General features: G+C 43.7%; 1 protein-coding gene across 4 annotated transcripts in view; it reads right to left on the reverse strand.

Moving 5' to 3' along the window:
• Window positions 1-22,612, reverse strand: part of Sv2b (synaptic vesicle glycoprotein 2B) — a 190,296-nt gene that overhangs the window by 3,824 nt on the left and 163,860 nt on the right. For all 4 annotated transcript variants that reach the window (XM_076545192.1, XM_015996650.3, XM_006970049.4 and 1 more), the window contains 4 exons: window positions 20,603-20,767; window positions 8,885-9,018; window positions 6,136-6,336; window positions 1,891-2,050 (listed from right to left, as the gene is read on the reverse strand). In XM_076545192.1, coding sequence (XP_076401307.1) covers window positions 1,891-2,050; window positions 6,136-6,336; window positions 8,885-9,018; window positions 20,603-20,767 — 660 coding nt within the window. The remainder of the gene's footprint in view (window positions 1-1,890; window positions 2,051-6,135; window positions 6,337-8,884; window positions 9,019-20,602; window positions 20,768-22,612) is intronic.

Consider the following 22,612-nt stretch of genomic DNA (forward strand, 5'->3'; position numbering starts at 1 on the left):
GTGGGTTGAGAGCCCTTCTGGAATTGAACCACCCTTTCACAGGGGTCCCCTAAGACCAGAGGAAAACACGGATATTAATATTACAATTCACAACAGTAGTGAAATTACAGTTATGAAGTAGCAATGCACTCATTGTGTGGTTGGGGTCACCACAACATGAGGAACTATATTAAAGGGTCACAGCATTAGGAAGATTGAGAACCACTGGTATACAGGGAAGGTATTCTCAAGATGAGCATTCCCTGGCTGAAGTAAAATGTTCTTTTGCTGTGGGATGTCTTTGTGTACACTGTGAATGTATATGTGTTGCTCTGATTGGTTGATAAATAAAGCTGCATTGGCCTATGGCAGGGCAGGATGGAGCCAGGTGGGAAAATCCAAGGGAAAGAGGTGGGAGGAGAAAGGAGAGAGAGGAGACGCTGCTAGCCGCCACCAGAAGCAAGATGTGAAAGTACCAGTAAGCCATGGCCACGTGGCAACTTATAGATTAATAAAAAGGGTTAAGTATTAAGAGTTAGCTAGCAAGAAGCCTGCCATAGGCCATGCAATTGGCAGTTAATATTAAGCCTCTGAATGATTGTTTTATAAGGGCCGAGGTGGCACTGGAGAAACCTTCTGGCTACATTCATTTTTTATATCAAAAGTTTAAGAATGTTGGCATAGCTCGACAATTACAGATCCTGTTCTATCGCTGTCTCTACCTGAACAACATGGTGGCTTCATAAGCTCCAGCCCCAGTCCTGGCCCTTCTGTGTTCGCTTTAATTTTTTTCTATTTTCATGTGCATGGTCTTCTAAATAAAATTTAAAATGATCTTTTTTCCCCAACTTTCCAGGGAAGGAAAAGTTGCAGTGAATTTTGAATGGACTATTTTAACTTGGAAAAATTAAATGAAACTTGACATTTTTCTAAGATTAAATTGTCTTATCCACAATGAAACATGTCTTGATTGTTTTTACTTTATGTCTCCTTTTATATTGTAGTAAAAGTTTATGGTTTTATTCATGAATGTTTCAGGTTGGTTTCTAGATATTTTATGACTTCTCCTATTATCAGATTTATTTTGATAGCATTTTTAACTTTTTTGATATAGCTAAACACTTATGTTCTTTTTTTTTCTGATCACCTATTGTTTCTAAGTGTCTATTTATTTCACTCTCCTAAATTTCCTACCTGTAAAACCACACCCCAATCAATAATGACCCTTGTCCTGTCCCTTACTATTTGTAAAACTTAGCATTTTTTGGCTCTAGAAAGGAGCTTCAGATATGGTACGAGGTCACAACTATAGCCATCCAAGCCAAAGATGTTCTGTCAATGACTTTAGAAATGTCACTAAAATACTTTTCAGAATTCCATTTACCCATCCTCATACCATGCCCGTTCCTTATGAGCATTTATCTGCTGTTCTTGCAACTTGAGATCCCCGTCATGAAGAGAAACGCCTACTGAGTATTGGCCTTGACCCTCTGCTTTTAAACCACGAGTAAACCCTGACAGCCCTGGACCACTCTGCCTCCACCCACCTTCTCTTCCTTGCTGTCTAAATCTTCACCTTTTCTCCTTAGTTCCCATTGGCAGGGCTGGGCTCAGCTGCCACGAGGATTGCACGATACACAAGGTTTTATCCATTCTTCACTCTTACCCCTCTCCTGAGACACTTCACTCTTGTCCTTTGGTTCTTGTCCCTCACTCAATCTTATCAAACCCTAGCCTGCCCAGGTCCAGGCCTCAGTCACCACCTTGGAGAGAAAATCAGTTGCCCAGGAGACATTTGGAACACAGACTCCAGGAAGACCAAGACTACGTGTGGTGCGAGATTCGGCGGGAAGTAGGCTTCCAGCCAAAGAAACACAACAGGTCTTAGAGGGAAAGCCAGGAAGAACGGACCTTTGGTTGGTGGGATACAGCTCCACTGTGATCACGTCCAGCGCATTCCAGGCTGCGATGCTGGTCCCACAGAACAGGCATTGCCAGCCGATCATCGCAGACTCGCTGTTCCCAAAAAACAGGAAGAAGCAGCAGACTGCCGAGATGAGCATGGAGCCGCCTGTGGAGACAAGACAGATGTCAAAAGAAAGGTGAGGTGCTTCCAAAAGTCTGTTCCCCACAGGATTCGCCCACCTCCCATCCTCACAGGCTCAGCTGAAGTAACGTGTTACTTGAGTTACTACGTCCATATTCCAAATGAAAAGAATAAACTCAAACATATTTCAAATACAATTATATACACACAGGGAAGTAAATATTGACATAGATACATGGAAAGAGTAGATATACATTTATATACAGCACTAAATTTAAGATATTAAAATTTAACTTTTCTAAAAAGAAATGTAAAATTAAACATTAAGAATCCATGCTCTCATGTAGCTTACATTTCAATGTGAACACATCAGTGGGTGGGCTACGAAGGGAAAATTCCCAAAGGGCTGTTCTTCTGCTTTTTCACTTATGACCAGTTCTGCTTTGGATTTTAAATGACCCCACCCCCCACCCCAAAGCACATGTGTTGAATAAAGGGTCAGCCATGAAGCAGCAAAATTCAGAGGTGGGGCCTCTGGGGGGCCCTGTCTTCATGAATGGATTAATCATTTATGGATTCATATAGAGTCTGAAGGAGGAGCTGTTTAATAAAAGTAAGCTCTCTCTGCTCCCAGGCCACCATGAGGTGAGCAGCTTTGCACTACTACGCACTCCTTGCTCTGATGCTCTGTGCCTCAACCCAAACCCTAAAACAGTGGAGTCAAAGGACCATGGACCAAACTCTCTGAAGTCAGGAATCCAAAATATTTCTTCCTTCTAAGTGCAAAGTCTAGGACGTTTTGTCACAGCAACAGAAATACGACTCAGACATGCCTGTCTCCATCTCAGAGATCTCTCTGCCCTCACAGCCTGACAGCAACCCTCTGAGAAGCTTACCCACAGGAACTCTAAGAGGGGTGAGACTCCTCAGTGACTCCCATCCCGTTTTGGAAGCTCCATTTTGGGCGATGGCTACATCCCTCCGGGACCACAGCTCCTTCCAGGCTATCCTTCAGCTACTGTTTCAGACCCCACTGGGCTCTTCTCCCCCTTTTACCAGTGAGTGTCTTGCCTGCCCCATTTGTCCTCCCAAGCCTGGCCACACATCTAAAGCTGCCCATCAGCAATGTCTTTTCACTAGGCTATCGTGGGTGAATTGTCCGACCAGGACCCCACCGACCTAGCTGGTGATAAGAGGCCCCACTTAAAAAAGGCTGTACCAAACTGTTTCCAAACCCAGGAAGTGCACTCAGGGGAACTTGGGGAACCTCCTGTTGGTTCCAGCCAGCAACAGGCTGGAAAGGAATGAAGTAGGGCGGGGCCTAAAGAACCAAAGCAAAAGAAGTGGGTTCCAGTAAGCAAGTGGGTGAGCCCCACCCCCACCCCCCACCCCCCGCGCCCTGCCCCGCCACCCCCCAGCATCAGGACAGTAGAGAAAGAGCACCTTCCTTGTCAGAAATCCAAATGCTTGTCTGACTCTAACAAGAAACTACTTCCTCACGGAACCCCATCCTGGAATCACACCAGGACCCTGGGGCTTGGACTATAAGGGTAGTGGGGTGCCTGGCTAAGGAGCTAGGGAATGATGACCATCCTTTCGGACCCCTCTGGGGAGGGGCGGAACAGCAAGCAGGCACTACAGGCTCTTTCTAACAGCCAGGAGAGGAGACTGGGGGAAGGAGGCTGGTATCTATGGGCCCCAGGAGTCCTGAGAACCATTCCCTCTGAACGCATGCTCTCCTCGGCAGGACCAGTGTGAGTCTTCACTAATAACTTCTGATGAGGAAAACACCGTCGTGAAATCAAGCGATGGTCAAGGAGAGCTTCCTCGACTCTGTGTTAACGGCTCCTACCGCGGAGCCTTGAGGCTCACTGCCTTTTCACTTCCATAATCCTGACCTCTCTTCTAATTAAGAGGTCTGAGTTCAAATTCAAGCCTCGCTTCTTATCTGTGTGACTCTGAATAGGTCGTTTGCCCTCTCCAGTGTCTCATTTTCCCATCTGTAAAATGTTAATAAAAAATAGTACCTACCCCGTGGGGTTATGTTATGGTGAGGGTTCGAATGCATTAATGTTTATGAAATGTGTGGAACACAGCCTGGCAGATAATCAGCATCCCAGGGTTTGTTAAATGAAATCTCTAGCTTATGTCTGTCTCTCTCAATCTATCATTTGCTCTTTAAACATGAGGATGTTGATGGCCTCAATTACTGTTATATTCCCATTGCTTCCTCCACAGTCTGGCGCAGAGTAAGGACTGTATAAATAAATGTTTATTAAAGGAATAAATGATGGAGTAGCAGCCTCATTAAGAGAACTTCTACACTATCCTTAATAAAAAATGACTTCAACCAGACAAGAGCTCTAAGGAGTGAACAGGACAAAGCTGCTGCAGCTGCAGCAGCCAGGCTGCTCTGGGGGTCCCCGAAAATGCTGCTTCAAAGCAGCTCCCTGCACCCTATGGCGACACAGTGGAAGGGAAGTCTACCCAGCGAGTGACTAGTGCTCCATATGAACTGAGAGTGCTGTAGCTCGTCCACGGCTCCAGGCCTTTCTGTAAAGGTGAGGGGTGCAGAGACTGAGCGGTCATGGCCTGGGCATGCTCACAGTAGTCAGTTTGTGTGTGTGTGTGTGTGTGTGTGTGTGTGTGTGTGTGTGTGTGTTCTGTCTTTCTCTGTTTCTGTGTGTGTGTGTGTGTGATCTGTCTTTCTCTGTTTCTCTCTCTCTCTCTCTCTCTCTCTCTCTCTCTGTGTGTGTGTGTGTGTGTGTGAGAGAGAGAGAGAGAGAGAGAGAGAGAGAGAGAGATCTGTCTTTCTCTGTTTCTCTGTGTGTGTGTGTCTGTTTCTGTGTCTCTGTTTCTCTCACTCCCCCCATCGTGTGTGTGTGTGTGTGTGTGTGTGTGTGTGTGTGTGTGTCCTTAAAGAGACTTCTGAACTGACAAAGACACATACCCTCACAGAGGCCACTCAGTCTGCTGTACCCATGAGATGACTTTCCATCTTTCCAATGAGACGAGGAAGCCAAAACCACAGGCACATCTTGTATCCATGATTCTGAATATTCATCTCCTATTTTTAATAATAATATTCAGTACAACCCAAGCACGAAGAAAGGTTTCTTCCCATGAAGAGTTGATCTGTTTCCTCTTCACCAGCGAAGTGACAATGTGATCGATTTTGTTTCCCTCTGTGTTTTGACACTGGAAAGTTTGATATTAATTTTCCTGATCAACCGCATCCTGGGGGCAGATCCTTACTGGCTTTTTTATCAATGTGCCGCCTGTTTTGCTAGCTCTGGCCTTAGCTCACACTACCGCACACACTTCCTGGCCCTCGGTGTACGCATTTCACTTCTTACCGACCCCTCACAGCCTTTGTTTCAGCATCAAATGGAACGAGGTGAAAGGACGCCAGGCAGATGTGAATACAGACGCCACTTGAAAAGCCTACAACATGCTGTGTATTATAAGAAGTTTGGGCTATCTTATGTTCAACCCTCACAAAATCCCCCCCCATCCCGGCTATTACACCTCATATTATCAGGAAACCAAAACCCAAAGAAAGGCATACGTTCAAAATCAAATGGCCATGTGTACAAGGATTTCGACAGGAGGCTCTCCAACAAAGCCTAAACTATTTTTATGCAATTTAAAATAGTTTTTATTCTTTATCTGCTCACCTATTCTTCCACAATTTCAGACATATAGCATAGAATTTGAGCATATCTCCTGTTATGTGCCTCGTCCCCTCACATTTCCACTATCAATCAACAGAAAGTTGCTATTAAATAAGAAAAACAAAATGGTTTGCTTTGAATCATCAAACTATCATTAGAGAACATTAAATACCTTTTCTATAATAATTTTATAAAGCAGGTGTGGTGGGTGTATTTGATCATTGATGTGGGAGTGATAAAGAACACCCTAGAAATGACGCAGAACCCCTTCCTCACCACCCTCAAAGCCTTTCTGTAAAACCCTAGGATTCTGTGAATGTGCCTCCTTGGTTTTACAGCAACAGATCCAGCCACACCTTGTGCACTATTTCTTTAAGAGAAGGAAGCAAATCGGTGTGTCCAGGAGCCCTAAATGCTCCACCGTGAACAACTCACCAATCATCTTGAGTCTTCCGATTCTGTCCATGAGCAGGGCAGAAATTATGTTCCCAGGCAAGACGGACAGGCTGCCAAGGAAGCTGACGAGGTAAATCAGAAAATCATTGTCCTCCTCAAAGTCCATGTGGCAGCCCTCTTTCTGCTCCAGGAAGGTAGAGTTGATAAACCGACAGTCAATGAACTTGTGCTTGTAGAGGTCTGGGGAGAGAAAGAAGCCTTGGTTCATGTGAGTGGCTGGGAGCTGGGAAAAGAAAGGCAGACACAGAGATGTCCTTTTTATGGATAACCTGTGACCTCAAAGTCGAAGTGATGTTTGGCAAAAAATTGTAATAACCTGCTCAGCTCAAGTTCCTGTAATAAGAAGAAATGAAAATAATACCCATTTTAGAGACATATTTTTACATGTGTATGTTTGTGTGGTATGTGCATGAGTGTGTGTGTGTGTGTGTGTATGTGTGTGTGTGTGTTCACATGTGTGCAGGCATATGTAGGTGTGCATATGCATATCAAGGCGTGAAGTTGTTGGATGTCTTCCTCAACCACTCTCCACTTTGTTGAGGTAAGGTCCTTCATTGAAAGTGGAGCTCACTTATTCCAGTTACTCTAGCTAGCCAGCTCGCCCTGGGGATCCCCTGTCTCTCCCCTCTAGTGCAGGGATTACAGACATCAGCCACACCTGCTCAGACTTGACATGGATTCTGAGGATGTGAACTCCAGTCCTCACACTTAAGTGGTAAGCACGTTACCCAGGGCCATCTTCCCAGCCCCTGAGAATCCTGTCTCTCCCAATCAGGTGACACTCCTCTGAAGTAATCTAGTTTAGAGAGTAGAACTTAAGAATTGGCGTTAGGGACTGGCATAATAGATTAGTAAAGTGCTGTCTTCAAAAGGATACACACACACACACACACACACACACACACACACACACACACTATTCACACACAAGAATTAGGGCCAGCCTGAACTGTCTACTGAAGAACCCAGGCAGTGGCTACTGAAGAACCCAGGCAGTGGCACACACACACACACACACACACACACACACACACACACACACATATACTGTTCACACACAAGAATTAGGGCCAGCCTGAACTGTCTACTGCAGAGTCCAAGCAGTAGCTTATTCAAAATCCTAAATGATCTTAAAAGTGAAAACCACTTGCTGTGAAAACAATTCATGTATTTTCTGACACTATTTAAGACCAACTTTTCTAGTAGAAAGAATGCTACGTAGAGAAACCTGGGTCTGATGGCTGACCCTATCAGAACACTCCTCTCCCTGAATGCCTCCCTGAAAAACCAAAGGCGTACAGGGGCTGGGGAGCTGGCTTAGGTGGAAAAGTGCTTGTGCATGTGCCTGAATCCCAGGTTTGGGGAAGTGGTCACAGGACGATCTCCAGGGCTTGCTGACCAGGCAGTCTAGCTCAATCAGTGAGCTCCAGGGTCAGCGAAAGGCCCCGTCTCAAAAAGTAAGGTGGAAAAGTGATTGAAAAAGACATTTAACATCAACCTCTGGCTTCCGTACACACATGCACACACGTAATTGGAGGCATACACCTGACGATGGTCTTTGCTTCTCCCAGCTATGATATTTCCCAATTACAAATGCGAGCAAAAAAAAAAAAAAAAAAAAAAAAAAAAGCTTGTGTTGAGTATGCAAATGAAGAAGCCTCACTGAAACTTGAAAGAATAAAAAGGTACGACAATTTTTAGTAACAAATACAACTTCTGGAACTAGTCACTTTTTAAGCTAAAGCTTGGAAGAAATTTGGGAAGCTATGTCCAATAACAGATTATTAGAGACTGGGAGATGTTAGAAACCAGATGTTGAACCTTCTGAAGCTGAGAACATGACAGAAACATGTTGTGGGAACTGTCCATGACATTGATGCCAAGGAGGGAGCATAAATATGAGCACATAGCAAGCAGTCTATGCAAAGAGTACAGCTTCCTGAGCCATGTAATTGAGAAATGGCTTCCGACTCCATCTCCTTGCTAGCTGTGGCCTTGATAAATTGCTTAAGTTCGTTTCCTCAGCTCTGTGGTGGGGATAATCAGAATACATGTCTCCACTGAGACCCTGTAGAGAAGGTTCTAGTAATACACATGAGCTCCGGTGTGTCCCAGCTACATCAGCGAGGTTGGTAAGTTATGATGAGCACAGAGGACGTAGTAAGAGTGGCAGAGCCGTAGAATTCTGTGAGTTTTTTTTAATCATGAAAATCTGAAACAGTGAAATTCTAAAATTTTCTCAGTGTTCTGCTTTATGTACCAAATCTGAACAGAGGTAACATTCCCTTTTGATTTACTGTCATGGAAACAATTTTTAATTGTGCAAGTTTTAAATTATGCAAGGTCCCCAGGAATGAATCCAGGTTGAAAATGCAGCCCTCCTGGAACTCTGGTTTCATGAATGTCATACTGTATTTTTGGATAGATAAGTCTCATTTAGATATTTAGATGAGGAAAGTCTCATTCAAATGAAGACACTTGGCCAGAAGTTTTGCTTCAATTTACATGTGGAAAAAAAAAACCTGAGCTATAAATTAAACAAATTCCATACCAATTAATGGCACCTAATGTTTGCCCTCCCTGGGGGCAGAAGCCATGTCTTCCCCCACTAAGGCTGCCATTAACAGCTGTGAATCCCTTCACTCGTGTTTCAGGTCTGACTATGGGCTTTGGCTCCGAAATCCCGGGCCACCTTTTTGTCCTCCTCCCAGCGTGCCCATCTTTTTACCTGTATTGTAGAAGGTGGTTGACTCAATGGTGCAGTTCTTGAAATAGGTGTCTGTGGATGTCACATCTTCAAAATAGCATTTGTCAAAGAATGTGTCCTCAAAGAGGACGTGTTTGAAATACATCTTTATGAACCTGTGGGAAAGACAATGTCCCTGAGTGAAGAATCCTAGGAAAAGAACACTTGTGACCAAAATGGAACACGCAGAAGGACAAAAACAAGAACTCCATGGCAAAGGCACTAGAACATTATTTCAAACCAGACTACTCGCCCTCTCTCAGCTGCTTGTCTATCACTGACAATAGGACCCAAGGCCATGCAAGACAACATCTGGTCCAGGTGTGTGTGGAGGACTCCGCACCAATGGCGTAACTCCCAAAATCAGATCCATGGACCTTCTCATCAGAATGACAGAAATGTGAAAAGCATGAAATGGAGATATAACCAACAGCTCATGTTCCCATCAGCCTTGAACCCATGCACATCCCCAGGCAGATTGGTGCTCTCCTGCACACTGATAACAGAGTGTAATCAGCATAGCTTCTTTAGGGAACATTTTCACAGAATTTAAATCATACATCTCCTTTGACCTAGGAATTTTCTCACTTATATTTGCTCATATATTCAAAGAGATATAATCCACTGGTCTTTATAACAGCATTGCTTATGACAGTAATTGATTACTACACATATTCACCTATGGATATATATCTGTGCATACATGACAGCTAGATAGATGACAGACAGATACCATACAGTATGATCATTACAGTAAATAAGGCAGATCTATAGGTATTACTAAGGAACAACATTTAAGATGTGTCAAATGAGCCAAGTGTGATGGTCCTCTCTTGTAATCGCAGCACTTGGGAGGCTGAAGCAGGATTGCCTTGAGTTTGAAACCAGCTTGGACTATCTAGTGAGTTTCCAGACAGCTGGGGATACAAGCAAACCTCTGTCCAGGAAGGAAAGAGGAAAGGAGAGGGAAGAAGAGATGGACATATTAAGTAAAAAATAAAAAGTTTTAAAAGTCATGGTATAATATAGAGTTGACAGAATATGATAATTCTGACAGAGTTATGCACAAAATGAAAGCAGTCATGGGGCCTGGAACTGTTGTGATAAGGACAGGAATTGAATGAACTTTTCACTTTAGACCACGGGTATGCAGTTTTGTTTGTTTGTTTGTTTTCATTTAAAAACAGCCAGTTAATAATAAGGCATCTGGGTAGTTAGAAGGTACAATCACATTGGAAGGCCACTTGGTTCAGCCCCAACACCCACGTTAACTTAGGTGGAAAGAAAGTCCCTTCTGTGCATATTAATTTCATCCTCTGTAGCTTGGTCAGATGTTTAGGCTGGAAGCTTTTGGATAAGTCCTCATTAGTGAATAATAAAAGCCACTCACTCTTCCTACATTGTACATTCAATCTTTAGCCAACCCTTTCTAAACATGGTACTAGAATTCGTAGGTACTCCATCCTATGAGGAGAGAGGAACAGCATGTTCCCCATCCTTCAGTCTAAGTGAGGGGAAGAAGTGATACTTTGTGGTGGTAATCTAATTGTACTGAAATGTGATTTTGATTGTATGTTAATAAATAAAGTTGTCCGGGGGTCAGAGCTATTAGAGCCATAGCAAGAGTGTGGCGGTGGTGGCACACTCCTTTAATCCCATAGATCTCTGTGTGTTCAGGGATATAGCCAGCATTGGAGACATATGCCTTTAAGACCTAGGGGGCTGTACATTCAGACAGTGACGAGGCCGTCACATGTTTGGGTTTACAACCAATGAGAAGGCAGAACAATAATACTATAAAAAAGGCGTACAGACAGGAAGTAGCCCTCTTTCGCGAAGCTGGGACAGCAGGAGGAAGGGTGAGATTTTAGCTCTGAGCTCTGACCTCTCGGCTTTCTCTTTTACATTGTTTCTGTGTTTCTTATTTAATAAGACGGTTGGTTACATCAATAATACTTCAAGCAAAATTGACCACTTCCATACAGTGGGATCACAGGGACAGAGAAACACAGGGTGCTAGGGTCATTGTTCCTCATCAGCACCCCAAGATGATGCACTTTCTGACAATGTGTAATGGCCAGTGTTCCACTGTGCTCTGCTCAGAGCCTAACCCAGATACATGAATCATTAGCTTCTGCAAAGAGACCTCCCTCCCCAAAAGAAGGTTTGAGCCAGCACTTGCCACAGTGATAGCCCCTGACCACTTCATCATAATAAAACTATGAAACTATTGCTAAAAATTCAGTTTCCATTGCTGGACATGGTGGTGAACACTGATAATTCCAGCACTGGGGGTCCTGAAGCAGGAGGATCAAGAGTTCAAGGTTATCCTAGAATATATAATGAGACCTCTCTTAAAAAAATATACATCACCTGAGGCAGAGACCAGATTATTATACTTTCAAAGTTTGTTTTAATTATTGGTCTAGAAAATAAAAGTACTTCATGAAGGGAACCCTGCAGGCAGTCACAACAGGCATGGAAGTGAACTTAAAGAGGTAAGAATGAAACCTCAGTTCAGATTGACTTCATCAACCTGGCTCGAGACTTCAGGGAGTCTGACCCCAGGTGGTTTATTCCCAACAAATTTAAACACTGTATAATTTGGAAGAAAAAAAAGTTTCCTGGTGTAATATAATTCCTGGTGCACAAGGGGGCATAATTACATCAAAACTTAACTCAGGGTATAAGTCATTTCTTCCAAGAAGATGGGTTCTAGAAGATAGACTACCTTAACTACTAACAACTTAAGGGCCTAAGGAAGGGTCTGGCCTTGTCTTGGTCATACACATAGCATAGAGGTCATTTAGGATAGTAACTACCTCTGGTCTTGTTTTGAGAGGTTGGGGGAGCCTCTGGCTACACAGATAATGTAAGGGTCGTTTAGATTATTAAGTATCTCCAGTCCTCATTGTGGAAACTTGATATGGCCTGGTCCGACAGATGACAGGGTTATTAATCACTTCCAATTCCCAGTTTTCTGGATGGAAGAGCAGGTTTTACATCGTCCCCATTGGAAAGACAATCCTACATGCTTAACAGTCCTCATTTCTCTGGGGATCCATGGACACAAGGACCTTTGTGCTATGCTCTCAACAACTTTGAATCCTTTTTCTTAGGCACAAATTTGAATGGACATTTAATCTCGAGCTTACAAAATCTGAACTTTCAGTCTCTAAAGAAAAACGAATTGGCATATGGTAACTAACACTTGTCAAACTAGCACTTAAATGCAGATGAAATTCTAAACAGTCTTAGTAAATAAGAGACACAGAGCCAAATACAGAGTTAAAGCCTAAGAGATCAGAGCACTATCGAAGCCCAAGACTACCTTTAGCTTACCAGTCACTGCCGTCTCTCTCCCTGAGAGAGAGACCTTCTCCTGCGTGACCTGTCTTTTTATTGCCTTTCTGTTCTACCTTCTCATTGTCTCTAAACCCAACCACATGATTTCCTTGCCACTGCCTGTCTATACAGACCTCCAGGTCTCTATGGTTGGTACTGGGACTAAAGGTTCGGGTCACCGCTTGGCTGTGTCCTTGAACACACAGAGACTCTGCCTGCCATGTGATCGGATTAAGGGCATGTCCTACCACTGCCAGACTTCTGCTTAATGGCTATGACCTCTGACGTCCAGGCAACTTTATTTATTAACATACAAATAAAATCACATCTCAGCACAAATAAAATATCACCACACTTAGGAGGTTGAGTCAGAAGAATAGCTGTGAGTTAGACCCTGTCAGAGGAAACAGGAAAAGAGTATGGTGGCACTTGCCTATGACTCCAGTATCCCAACATTTGGGAGGCAAAGGCAGGAAAATCGGGAATTCAAGTCCCCCTCAGCTAGGAATGTGTGAGCAACCTGGCCTTTTGGAAACTTTGCCACAGAGGAGAAAGGGGCGGGGCATGGAGGGGTGGACACATAGGAGAAGGGAGAGAAAGAGAGGAACAGAAGACTAACTGGGGCACTTTCATTACAGGAGGATATCTGTGGTTTCAAATACTGCACACCAGATGTGTTTACGTGGGACAGCTATTCCTGTCTCAACCTTTGCCTTTCTTAAGATATCCTTCTCTTTAATATAATAATAGGCTGGTGATGTGGCCTTCTGAGGTATTTTAATATTCTTCCAAGGGTGGGTAAGCCGAGCCATAAATCAAAAGTGAGTCTGACGCAGGCAGATCTTAAAATGTATCTCCAAGTGGGTTATAAAAAGCCAAAGTTATAAGGAAAAAGATAAAAGGAGAAAGGACCAACACATATTTTATGAGTCTTTCTTTACATAAATCATCTCTCCCAATACCTAACTTACACACTGAGCCACCTCAAGATTCCTCATTCAGGAGAGTTCAGAGGCTGAAAGCAATGTGACCCCCCAAAAAAATGTGTCATTGGTATCCACCTTCAAGCCCAGTTCTTAGGAGACTGAAGCAGGGGATTGTGGGTTCAGAGACAGTCTAGGCACGTAGTGAGATCCTGTCTCTTGTTAAGAGAAGCCGCTAGCAAGGCAGAGTCGGAGGGAAAAAAAAAAACTATTATGACAACTCTGCTGAATCTACCAGGCTCCAGTGGATAGTCCCAAGCCTGTGGTCATGTGGGCAGCCCTGGCAAAACCCAGTGGGTCAAAACAAAAAGGCATAACCATGTGAAGTATGGCTGACAGAGGTCAGAGGGAGGTAAGACAGTGTGGAGGCGAGAGCAATCACAATGCATTTTATACATGTATGGAATTGTCAAAGGACCAAGTTAAATAACACATTTTAGATTTTTAGAAAAGACTCATCATTGAAACACTCTATTTTCATCTCCTTTAGACTCAACGCTTTGTCCACCAGGTGATCTAAAGGACACCGGACTCCTACCAATGTAGTTCTCCTGGCTGTGGTTTGATGGCGTCACCATCAAGAAAACGGCTGTAAAGAAAAGGTTGATGGTTCAAATTGAGTGTGAACATCACCGAGACAGAGTCTTTACGATCTCGTCACCACCCAGGCTCAGGAAATACTGCAGTAGAGCAGGCAGAAGGAATGAAAGAGCTTGCGGATAGGGAGGAATGAGGGGAAATGAGAGGGCTATTTCTCATGAACTAGTAGCAGCTAGGATTACCTGCCCAAGAGCGAGCCAGTCAATATGCCAGCAGAGGTGGCAGAGGGGATCTTGAGGCTGGACTCTTAGCTAAGGAGCAGTTGGTGACAGATGGCTGCTGGGGTAGAGAGAGTCATCTTTCCTCGGGAGAATGCCTACTTGTAGGTTGTCCACACTGTGGTGAATGGTCCCACACCCATGTGCATCCAGACAGCACTGTGGAATTCAGTGGGTTATAAAACAAAAGAGAAGAGGGGGAGGGGGAGTATTTAGAGGTGAAGGGGGGAAGCGTTAGGGGATCCCAGGAGAGAGCATGAGGGAAATTATGGTTGGATATGGGCAAGATTTGGCGCATATTTGTAGAAAATTGTCAAAGGATGAATCAAAAGTATTCTTGTAAAAAAGAATGTATTTGATAGACTCATTAGGATTCTTGTCACAACAAACAGAAGGAATCGCTGAAATTATACATAACTCACGAGAAATTACCAAAGTAGAAACGCAAAGAGAAAAGTAAGGGAGGAGAGAACAGACCATGTAAATGCTCTGAGGAAATCCCGGGACAGTCTAATACAGCTACAGTCCATAATTCAAGAAGAAAAAGGGAGAGAACTGGGCAGAAGAAATGAGGAGACAAAGGTGAATAATTTTCCTGAAGGAATAAGGAAAGCAAACAGTAACTTGAGGTGTTCTGGAGGAAGTACAGAAGAAGCACAGGAAAAATGAGGAAGAGGCATCCCCTACACAGACATAACTAACAACTGCGAGGCCTGGTTTAATACCAGCACGCCTTTAGACCAGCACTCTGGAGGCGGAGCAGACAGACTTCTGCGAGGTCAGGCTGCCCCGGTGGATGTAGTGAGTCCCGGGACAGCCAGGGATACTTAGTGAGTCCCTGTCTAGGAGGTTAAGAGGGGGAAAAATCTTGAAAGGAGGAAGATTTTTAAAATCACATCAGATAGATATGACAGATAGATTGATAAAACTATAGCAGGAGCCAGTGAGACGGCTCAGCAGGTAAAGGCTCTTACCACACAAGCTGACAACTTAAGGACCTGAGTTCAATACCCAGAACTCACATCAAAGTGAGAGGAGAAAACCCACGCCAACAAGATGTCCACTGCATGCTGTGGCACACATGTGCCCACCTCTCTCTCTCTCTCTCTCTCTCTCTCTCTCTCTCTCTCTCTCTCTCTCTCTCTCTCTCACACACACACACACACACACACACACACACACAAATTTAAAATGTACAGAGAAATATTTAAAAGTACAGAACAGTGATTCTCAACCTTCCTAATGCTGTTACCCTTAAATATAGTTCTTCATATGGTGACCTCCAACCACAAAGTTATGTTCATTGCTACTTCATAACTGTAATTTTGCTATTGTTATAATTCATAATGTAAATATGTATGTTTTCTAATGGTCTTAGGCAATCCCTAAAGTTTTTTTGATCCTTAAAAGGGTTGCGACCCACAGGTTGAGAACCATTGGTATGCATATCTAAGGGTGCATATCTAAGCAAGACACTTCCTGCTCAGAAATTCCACTTTTAGTTATACAAGCTATAAAAATTCTTTCATAAGAATACTTTTTGCCTGGGGGCAGGGAGAGGAGCGGGGATGGGAGGATGGGAACATGAGGGGTTAGGTTGGGCAAGAGGAAGAAACTAATAAAAGATATATCTTGATAGAGGAGGCCATTATGGGGTTAGGGAGAAACCTGGTGCCAGGGAAACTCCCAGGAATCCACAAGGATGACCCCAGCTAAGACTCCTAGCAATAGTGGAGAGGGTGCCTGAACTGGCTATCTACTGTAATCAGATCGGTGACCACCCTAATTGTCATCAGAGAGCCTTCATCCAGTCACTGATGGAAGCAGATGCAGAGATCCACAGCCAAGCACTAGGCCAAACTCCAGGAGTCTTATTGAAGAGAGGGTGGGGGATTTGTACAGGGGAGGGTGTGTGTCAAGGTCATGACAGGGAAACCCACAGAGACAGCTGACCTGAGCTCGTGGGAGCTCATGAACTCCAGACTGACAGCTAGGGAGCCTGCATAGGACCAACCTAGGCCCTCTGCATGTGGGTGACAGTTGTGTAACCTGGTCTGTTTGTGAGGCCCCTAGCAATGGGATCAGGACCTGTCCCTGGCATTTGAGCTGGTTTTTGGGAGCCTATTCCCCATGCTGGGATGTCTCACCCAACTTTGATGCAGGGAGGGGAGCTTGGTCCTGCCTCAATTTGATGTGCCAGGCTCTGTTGACTCCTATGGGAGACTCTCCCTTTCAGAACAGAGGAAGAGTGGATGGGGGAGGTAGATGGGAGGTGGGGGGAGGGAACAGGAGGAGATGAGGAAGGAGAAACTTTGGTTGGTATGTAAAAGAAATTTTAAAAATTTAATTAAAAAAGAATACTTTTTGCAGCAGTAATGTAATGGTGAAGAATTGTCACCTAAACGTCCACCAAAAGGAGAACAGACAAGAACACCATAGAATATGCATGTAATGGATTTCAGATAAAGCAAATGAGTGATGAAGCTATGCTAACCATCACCATAGCTGCAGTTGCCCACACAGGGCCTGCGAGGAGTGAGCACATAAACAGTAATAGACAGGGAAGAGACCCGCAGAACCCAGCTCTGCCCAGGGGAGCTGACAGCAGTTGATGGCTGTTGTGGAATATTAGGTGGAGATGTGCTACATTTGTTTATGCTGTGGAATATTTGTTTAATGGTGCAACAATGTGTTGCACTCTTTTATGTTGCATTTGTTTAACTCTGTGAAAAAAAAACCTGATTGGTCTAATAAAGGGCTGAACGGTCAATAGCTAGGCAGGAAAAAGGGTAGGCAGGGCTGGCTGGCAGAGAGAATAAATATGAGAAGAGTAGAAAGATAGAGGAGCAAGAGAAGGAGTACGAGGACACTGGGAGCTAGCCACCCAGCCACACAGCCAGACATGGAGTAAGAAGTAAAGAAAAAATATACAGAACAGAAAAAAAGTAAAACCCTAGAGGCAAAAGATAGATGGGCTAATTTAAGAAGAGCTGGCAAGAAACAAGCCACACTAAGGCTGGATGTTCATAAGTAAGAATAAGTCTCCATGTATTTATCTGAGAGCTGGGTGGCAGGCCCCTAACAGAGAAAAAAGTAAAAACAGTCAACTAGAGATGACTGTGGGTAACAGGAAGTCATTGTCCTTAGTGATGTAGCCACTGTGAGTTATCACATTCCCATGGATAGCTTTGCACCTATGGCCGGGTTAAACCCAGTGATTCATGAAACAAAAACAAAACAAAAAGACATGAATGTAGAGACTTCGCAGGAGGGGGATGTTGGTAGGGGTTGGAGGGGGTAAGAGAGGGTGGGAGATGAGTGTGCCTAGGATGTATTTTACATAAAAGTGAAATTGTCATAGAATAAATGAATTTTCAGCAATTTGGGTCCTAAAAGAAAGACAAGTTGTATAATAATTAGCATGTACAAAGCCAGGGATGGTAGGAAACAGTTGTAATCCCAGTGGGGAGTGAGAGCAGAAGAATCAGGAACTCAAAGACAGCTTCAGCTACATGGCAAGTTTGAGGCCAGCCTGGGCTGCATAAGGCCCTGTCTCAAAAAAACAATAATAATAGCAATTAATATATACACATATAACATAGTATATTTACCCAAAACTCGACACATGTAAAAGCCAATTGTGCAATGCTTATAGATATAGAAATAAATGCATTGGGAAAACGCAAAAGCATACAGGAATATAAGGCACCAACTTCTGACAATGGTGAGCATTTCCTCTGGAGAGAGACAGGAATAGTGGCCAGAATTCAACTCAAGAATCAGGGGGTGCAGCTCTCTGGTAAACACAGGCTTAACATGTGGGGTGCTGGGATCAACCCCAAGCAACTTCCCGTCCCCAGAAGGAATCAGGCAGGGTTAACAAACTAAGTACTTAAAACCTAACTGAATGACATGGAGGTTTTATAAACCTAAGTGCCCTGAAAAATTCCACCATTAAAAAGAAATAAAGAAAAGAAGGAAGGAAGGAAGGAAGGAAGGAAGGAAGGAAGGAAGGAAGGAAGGAAGGAAGGAAGGAAGGAAGGAAGGAAGGAAATAGTTATTCTAAGGTGATAGGATTACAGAACCAATAGTAAAGAAAACAGGAACTCAGTTAGGTACACAATAATCAATAGGATTCCCATGTGTTTACAATAATGTGTGCAAACCTTTTATTGGGAGGAAGCAATCCTCTTTTCAGTACCCAGAAAGACTCTCAAGAGAACCACACAGGACCCACATGAAGCTAGAAATTGTACTGAGAAATTTTACCATAAAATCTGATACGTCTTCCATATCTGAACTGTAACCTTCCAATGTGAGCTGTGAGACTAGACACCCCAGTATATTCTGGCACATGCTTGTGCTCACCACCTACTGTTGGCATTTGTAAGGGTCTTTACTGCATTGAAATTAGGCACACTGAGTATTAAAAACCACATCTTATTCATGTGCTCCTAAAAAGGGCCCTGACAATATGGTGACCTTTCATGTGATGCATGAAATCCACCTCTGCTCCTTGCGTGGTTTTTGCCTTCTCCCTCCACTCTCCCTGCTCCCTGCCATGCTCTCTACCTCATTTACAGGTGAATCTCACAAGCCTCGTTTTTAGTCTGAGCTACACACAGCTGACCTTTAATGAAAGCCCTGTTGACTTTGTATGACTTTAATAAGAAAGTCTTTCTACTCCTTGTTGGCAAATCACCTGCGTGAACAGTGACTTATTCCCACTGCCGGTCCAACCCCGAGTGCTCAGAGGACAGCATGGACTTCCCTTCTGCTGTGAGGAAAGATGGGGATCAGGATGCTTCCAGGGTCCTGAATTATGGCAGACAGGAGTCAGGCAGCTCGCCATGGTCCCCTTCCCCAAGCCTACCTCTCTCACAAACCAGTCCTGCCCAGCAGGAGGCACATTCATCAGTCAGCCACTTAGTTAACACATATTCAGATGGGAGCTGGTCTTGCTCTTAATTACTGATAAGGGTAACCTGGCCTGGCATTTGGCTAAGCGTGGAAAATATGGATTTAATCCCTTGCCTTTCTTGCGCTTTGAAAAACTCACAAACTCTGAGGTAAACTGCATGTTGGAACTCAGAGGCACCACATCCCATAATGCACCAGGAGGCAGTGGATGATCCCTTGGGGGTGAAGCCAAAAATAATCTGTGCACTTTAATTCTTCTTGAGGTCAAGCAGAGAGGTTTCTCAGCAAGATAAGGGTTAGTTTGCAGTGGGTCCTACCATACATGGAGGAAGTCTGAGGCCCTGGCTACACAAAAGTCATTTCTTCTGTGTGTTTTAGTCAGTAAGATAAGTCACAGTCATCTAAATTCTAATGTAACAATGTGTGCAGAGTGTCACAGGGAGAATACTGGTACAAAAGTTAGTCCCAAAGAGGAGGAACGGCTTGGGGCTTGGAAGGAAGAGGCACTGTTACTTTCTGACCAGCAGATGGCAGCATAACACAGAACGAGAAGCATGGTGTCCTTTCAAATCAGTCCATGAAGACAAACACACTTTGAACTCAAGAGGCTTCAGAGGGGAAATTATGTCCTTCAGTGATAATTGCTGTACTCTAGTGATTGGTGAGGGTGCCAATGTTGTATTAAGGTGATGAACGGGGAGTTTATGACATTGACAGTGATGTGTCTAGGCCATGGCATCTCCGGCGGCAATTCCACATAATTCTAAGGTCACTCACACACCACTTAACTCAGTGACCTTCTTAGGAACAGTTCCAGAAGGCAAACTTCAAGGGGCCCATACTCATCTTGAAGAACCATATGTTCTGGAGCAAGCTTATCTAATGCCCCGCCTGTGTCTACTACTTCACCTCCAGAGGGCAGCCTCAGAGAGGCAATTCAGTACAGAGATGAGTCAAATGGACTGAGGAAATATCACAAAGCTGTAGGCAAAGCTTTCTAATACTCCACCGATTTCTCCCATGAGGACAAGACTCCCATGACCACAGAGCATCACAGTCCACCTTCTGAGGTAGTGTTATATAAAGAATAACAAAAGGTAGTTCCATAATAACCTTGCAGAGAAGCTTTCAGAATCAAAGAAAGGGCTCAACAACCAGGCCACAGATTGTTTCAGAAACTTCAGCACCAAAAGCTGTGGGTCCTTTATTTCCCGGCGCAATTGCATGGCCCATGGTCACTCACACAATTGCCAGCCACTCTCTGGAAGCTTGCTAAGCACAGTTCAAGCTCAGAAGAGGGCACCATCTGCCTAGTGGATAATGTGGAACCATGATGGAATGTGGCTTTCTGTTTCCTTCCATCAAAGGATCAAGTTCTCAGGAAAGGTGACCAGATTGGTCACCCTCCACCAAATGCCATGTCATCTCATAGCCAGGGGATAAGGGGAACCTGAGGGTCAGTGCAACACAGATTCAGCCATCAGGGGACTGTAGTGTCTCTAATAGCTAGGATGGGTTGTGAGGACCACTTTATCCTTAGCACATTGAACTCTCATCTTCCCAATGCTGTCCCCAAAGGGAAACCCCAGTGACTGTCACTCAGGCCCAAGGAAAGCCCACGGTCACACACTTACTTATCATTCACAAGCTTCCCATGTTGGTGGATCTGGTTTTCCATTGTGAAGTTGATTGTGGCACCATGCACATGCTCACCGAAGAACACCTTCATTTTAGACTTATATTCTTCATCCTGGAAATACCGGATCATATCAGGAAACCACACAGTCAGGCCATAGTAACTGCAAGAAAGAAGGCAGAAGGTCTGAGAAGCACCAGGGCTCATTTTTTCCAGCAGTAGAATCTGCATCCATGACTTAATGTGGATCAGACTTAACGTAGTAACTCAGTTCATTATTTGAAAATAGAATATGAAATTCATCACATCATCACATCTAAGAGACAGAAGAAAATGGTATTCTGAAATTAATTAATTAATTAATGATTAAAAACTCATTTGTTATTTTAAAAAACTACCAATAGATTATGGACTGGTAGACACTTCCTTAACCTACAGGAAACACATCTTAACTCAAAAGCCAGAACTATAGTAAAAAGGGACATAGTAAAGATGTTCCTGCGAGAGTGAGGGGCAAGACAACATGCTCATCACCACTGACTTAGCAGCTCTTACACAACCTGGTCAGATGAGAGAAAGAAACAGGAATGGGGACTCACCATGGACATTCAGATCCCTAGTACCAGCATAGGGTTGGGTAGACAAGATGGCCCATCTAGATAGATAAAGTCAAGGTTTCCCTGGGGCAAGCTGGCTAGCTGGACTATAGCTAAACTAGACCAATCAGCAAGATCCAGGTTATGTGATACCCTGCCTCAGAAAATAAAGTGGAAACAATTTGGGAAGACACTCAACTTGTCTGGCGCATGCACACACACTATATGAACATACCTACACACACCACCTTTACACATGTAACAAACATAGAAATATAAAATTGTAAAAGTTCTCCTTTTGAATACTTATGGTTTGTACCCTAAGCCCTAAGATGTCAACTCAAAGCAATAGATACATTAGACCAGCAGAGAAGATGCTCCATTCCATTCATGTCAAGAAAAGCATACATGGAGGAAAGTTTACTAATGCCTAAAAATATTTCTGATGGCTTTATCTCTTTTGACCCTTGAATCACACTTCCATGACTCTAGTCTACCGACAAAACAGTCCCAATGTAAAGTGTCCTGCACACAGGACTAGACATTGTAGCACTGTGTACAATAGCAAAAATCTGGAAACTCCCAGGAGTCTAGAAAGGAAGACTTGGTTAATGATGGGTGATAGCATAGTGTCAGGTACTATTCAGACATATTGTTCCACTGCAAAGAAGGCAAGGCCAGGTAAGGTAGCACATGCCTATAATTCCAGCACTTAGCAGGTGGAGGCAGGAGGATCAGGAGTTCAAGGACAGCCTCAGCTACATAGCGAATTTCCAGTCAGCCTGGACTACATGAATCCTATCTCAAAATAAGAAAGAAAGGAAAGAAGAATGGAACCAAGAAGGGATGGATGGAGGGAGGGAGGAAAGCAAGCAAACAAAACCTTAGTTGACTGGTGTTGATTGATATTCAGAATACATGATTGAATACAATGAGCAAATGCAAAAATGTTTTCCTTTGAATAAGAAAAGGAGAAAGAAATATCTGCATAATATACATAGAACTCAGGAAGCAGCTACATACATACATATACCATGGGAAACAGCTACACATATACATATATCATATACCGTGGGAACATCTACATATACACACAGACCTTGGAAAACAGATACATATACACACAGACCTTGAAAAACAGCTACATACATACAGAGACCTTGGCAAATGGCTACATGTATACATAGATCTTGGATAGCATCTACATACACACATAGATCTCAGGAAATATCTACATACGTACATACATCTTGGGAAACACCCACATATATATGTAGACACTTGGAAACTTCTACAGGTATCTGTATACATTTGCTTACATTTGTAAAAAAAACACTGAAGTGATAAACAGGAAATAAAAGATGATTATATAGTGGAGGCAGAAGGGAGTGGGTGGAAGAGGAGGGAACAGA

Source organism: Peromyscus maniculatus, chromosome 1, assembly GCF_049852395.1.
Source record: "Peromyscus maniculatus bairdii isolate BWxNUB_F1_BW_parent chromosome 1, HU_Pman_BW_mat_3.1, whole genome shotgun sequence".
Lineage (NCBI taxonomy): Eukaryota > Metazoa > Chordata > Mammalia > Rodentia > Cricetidae > Peromyscus > Peromyscus maniculatus.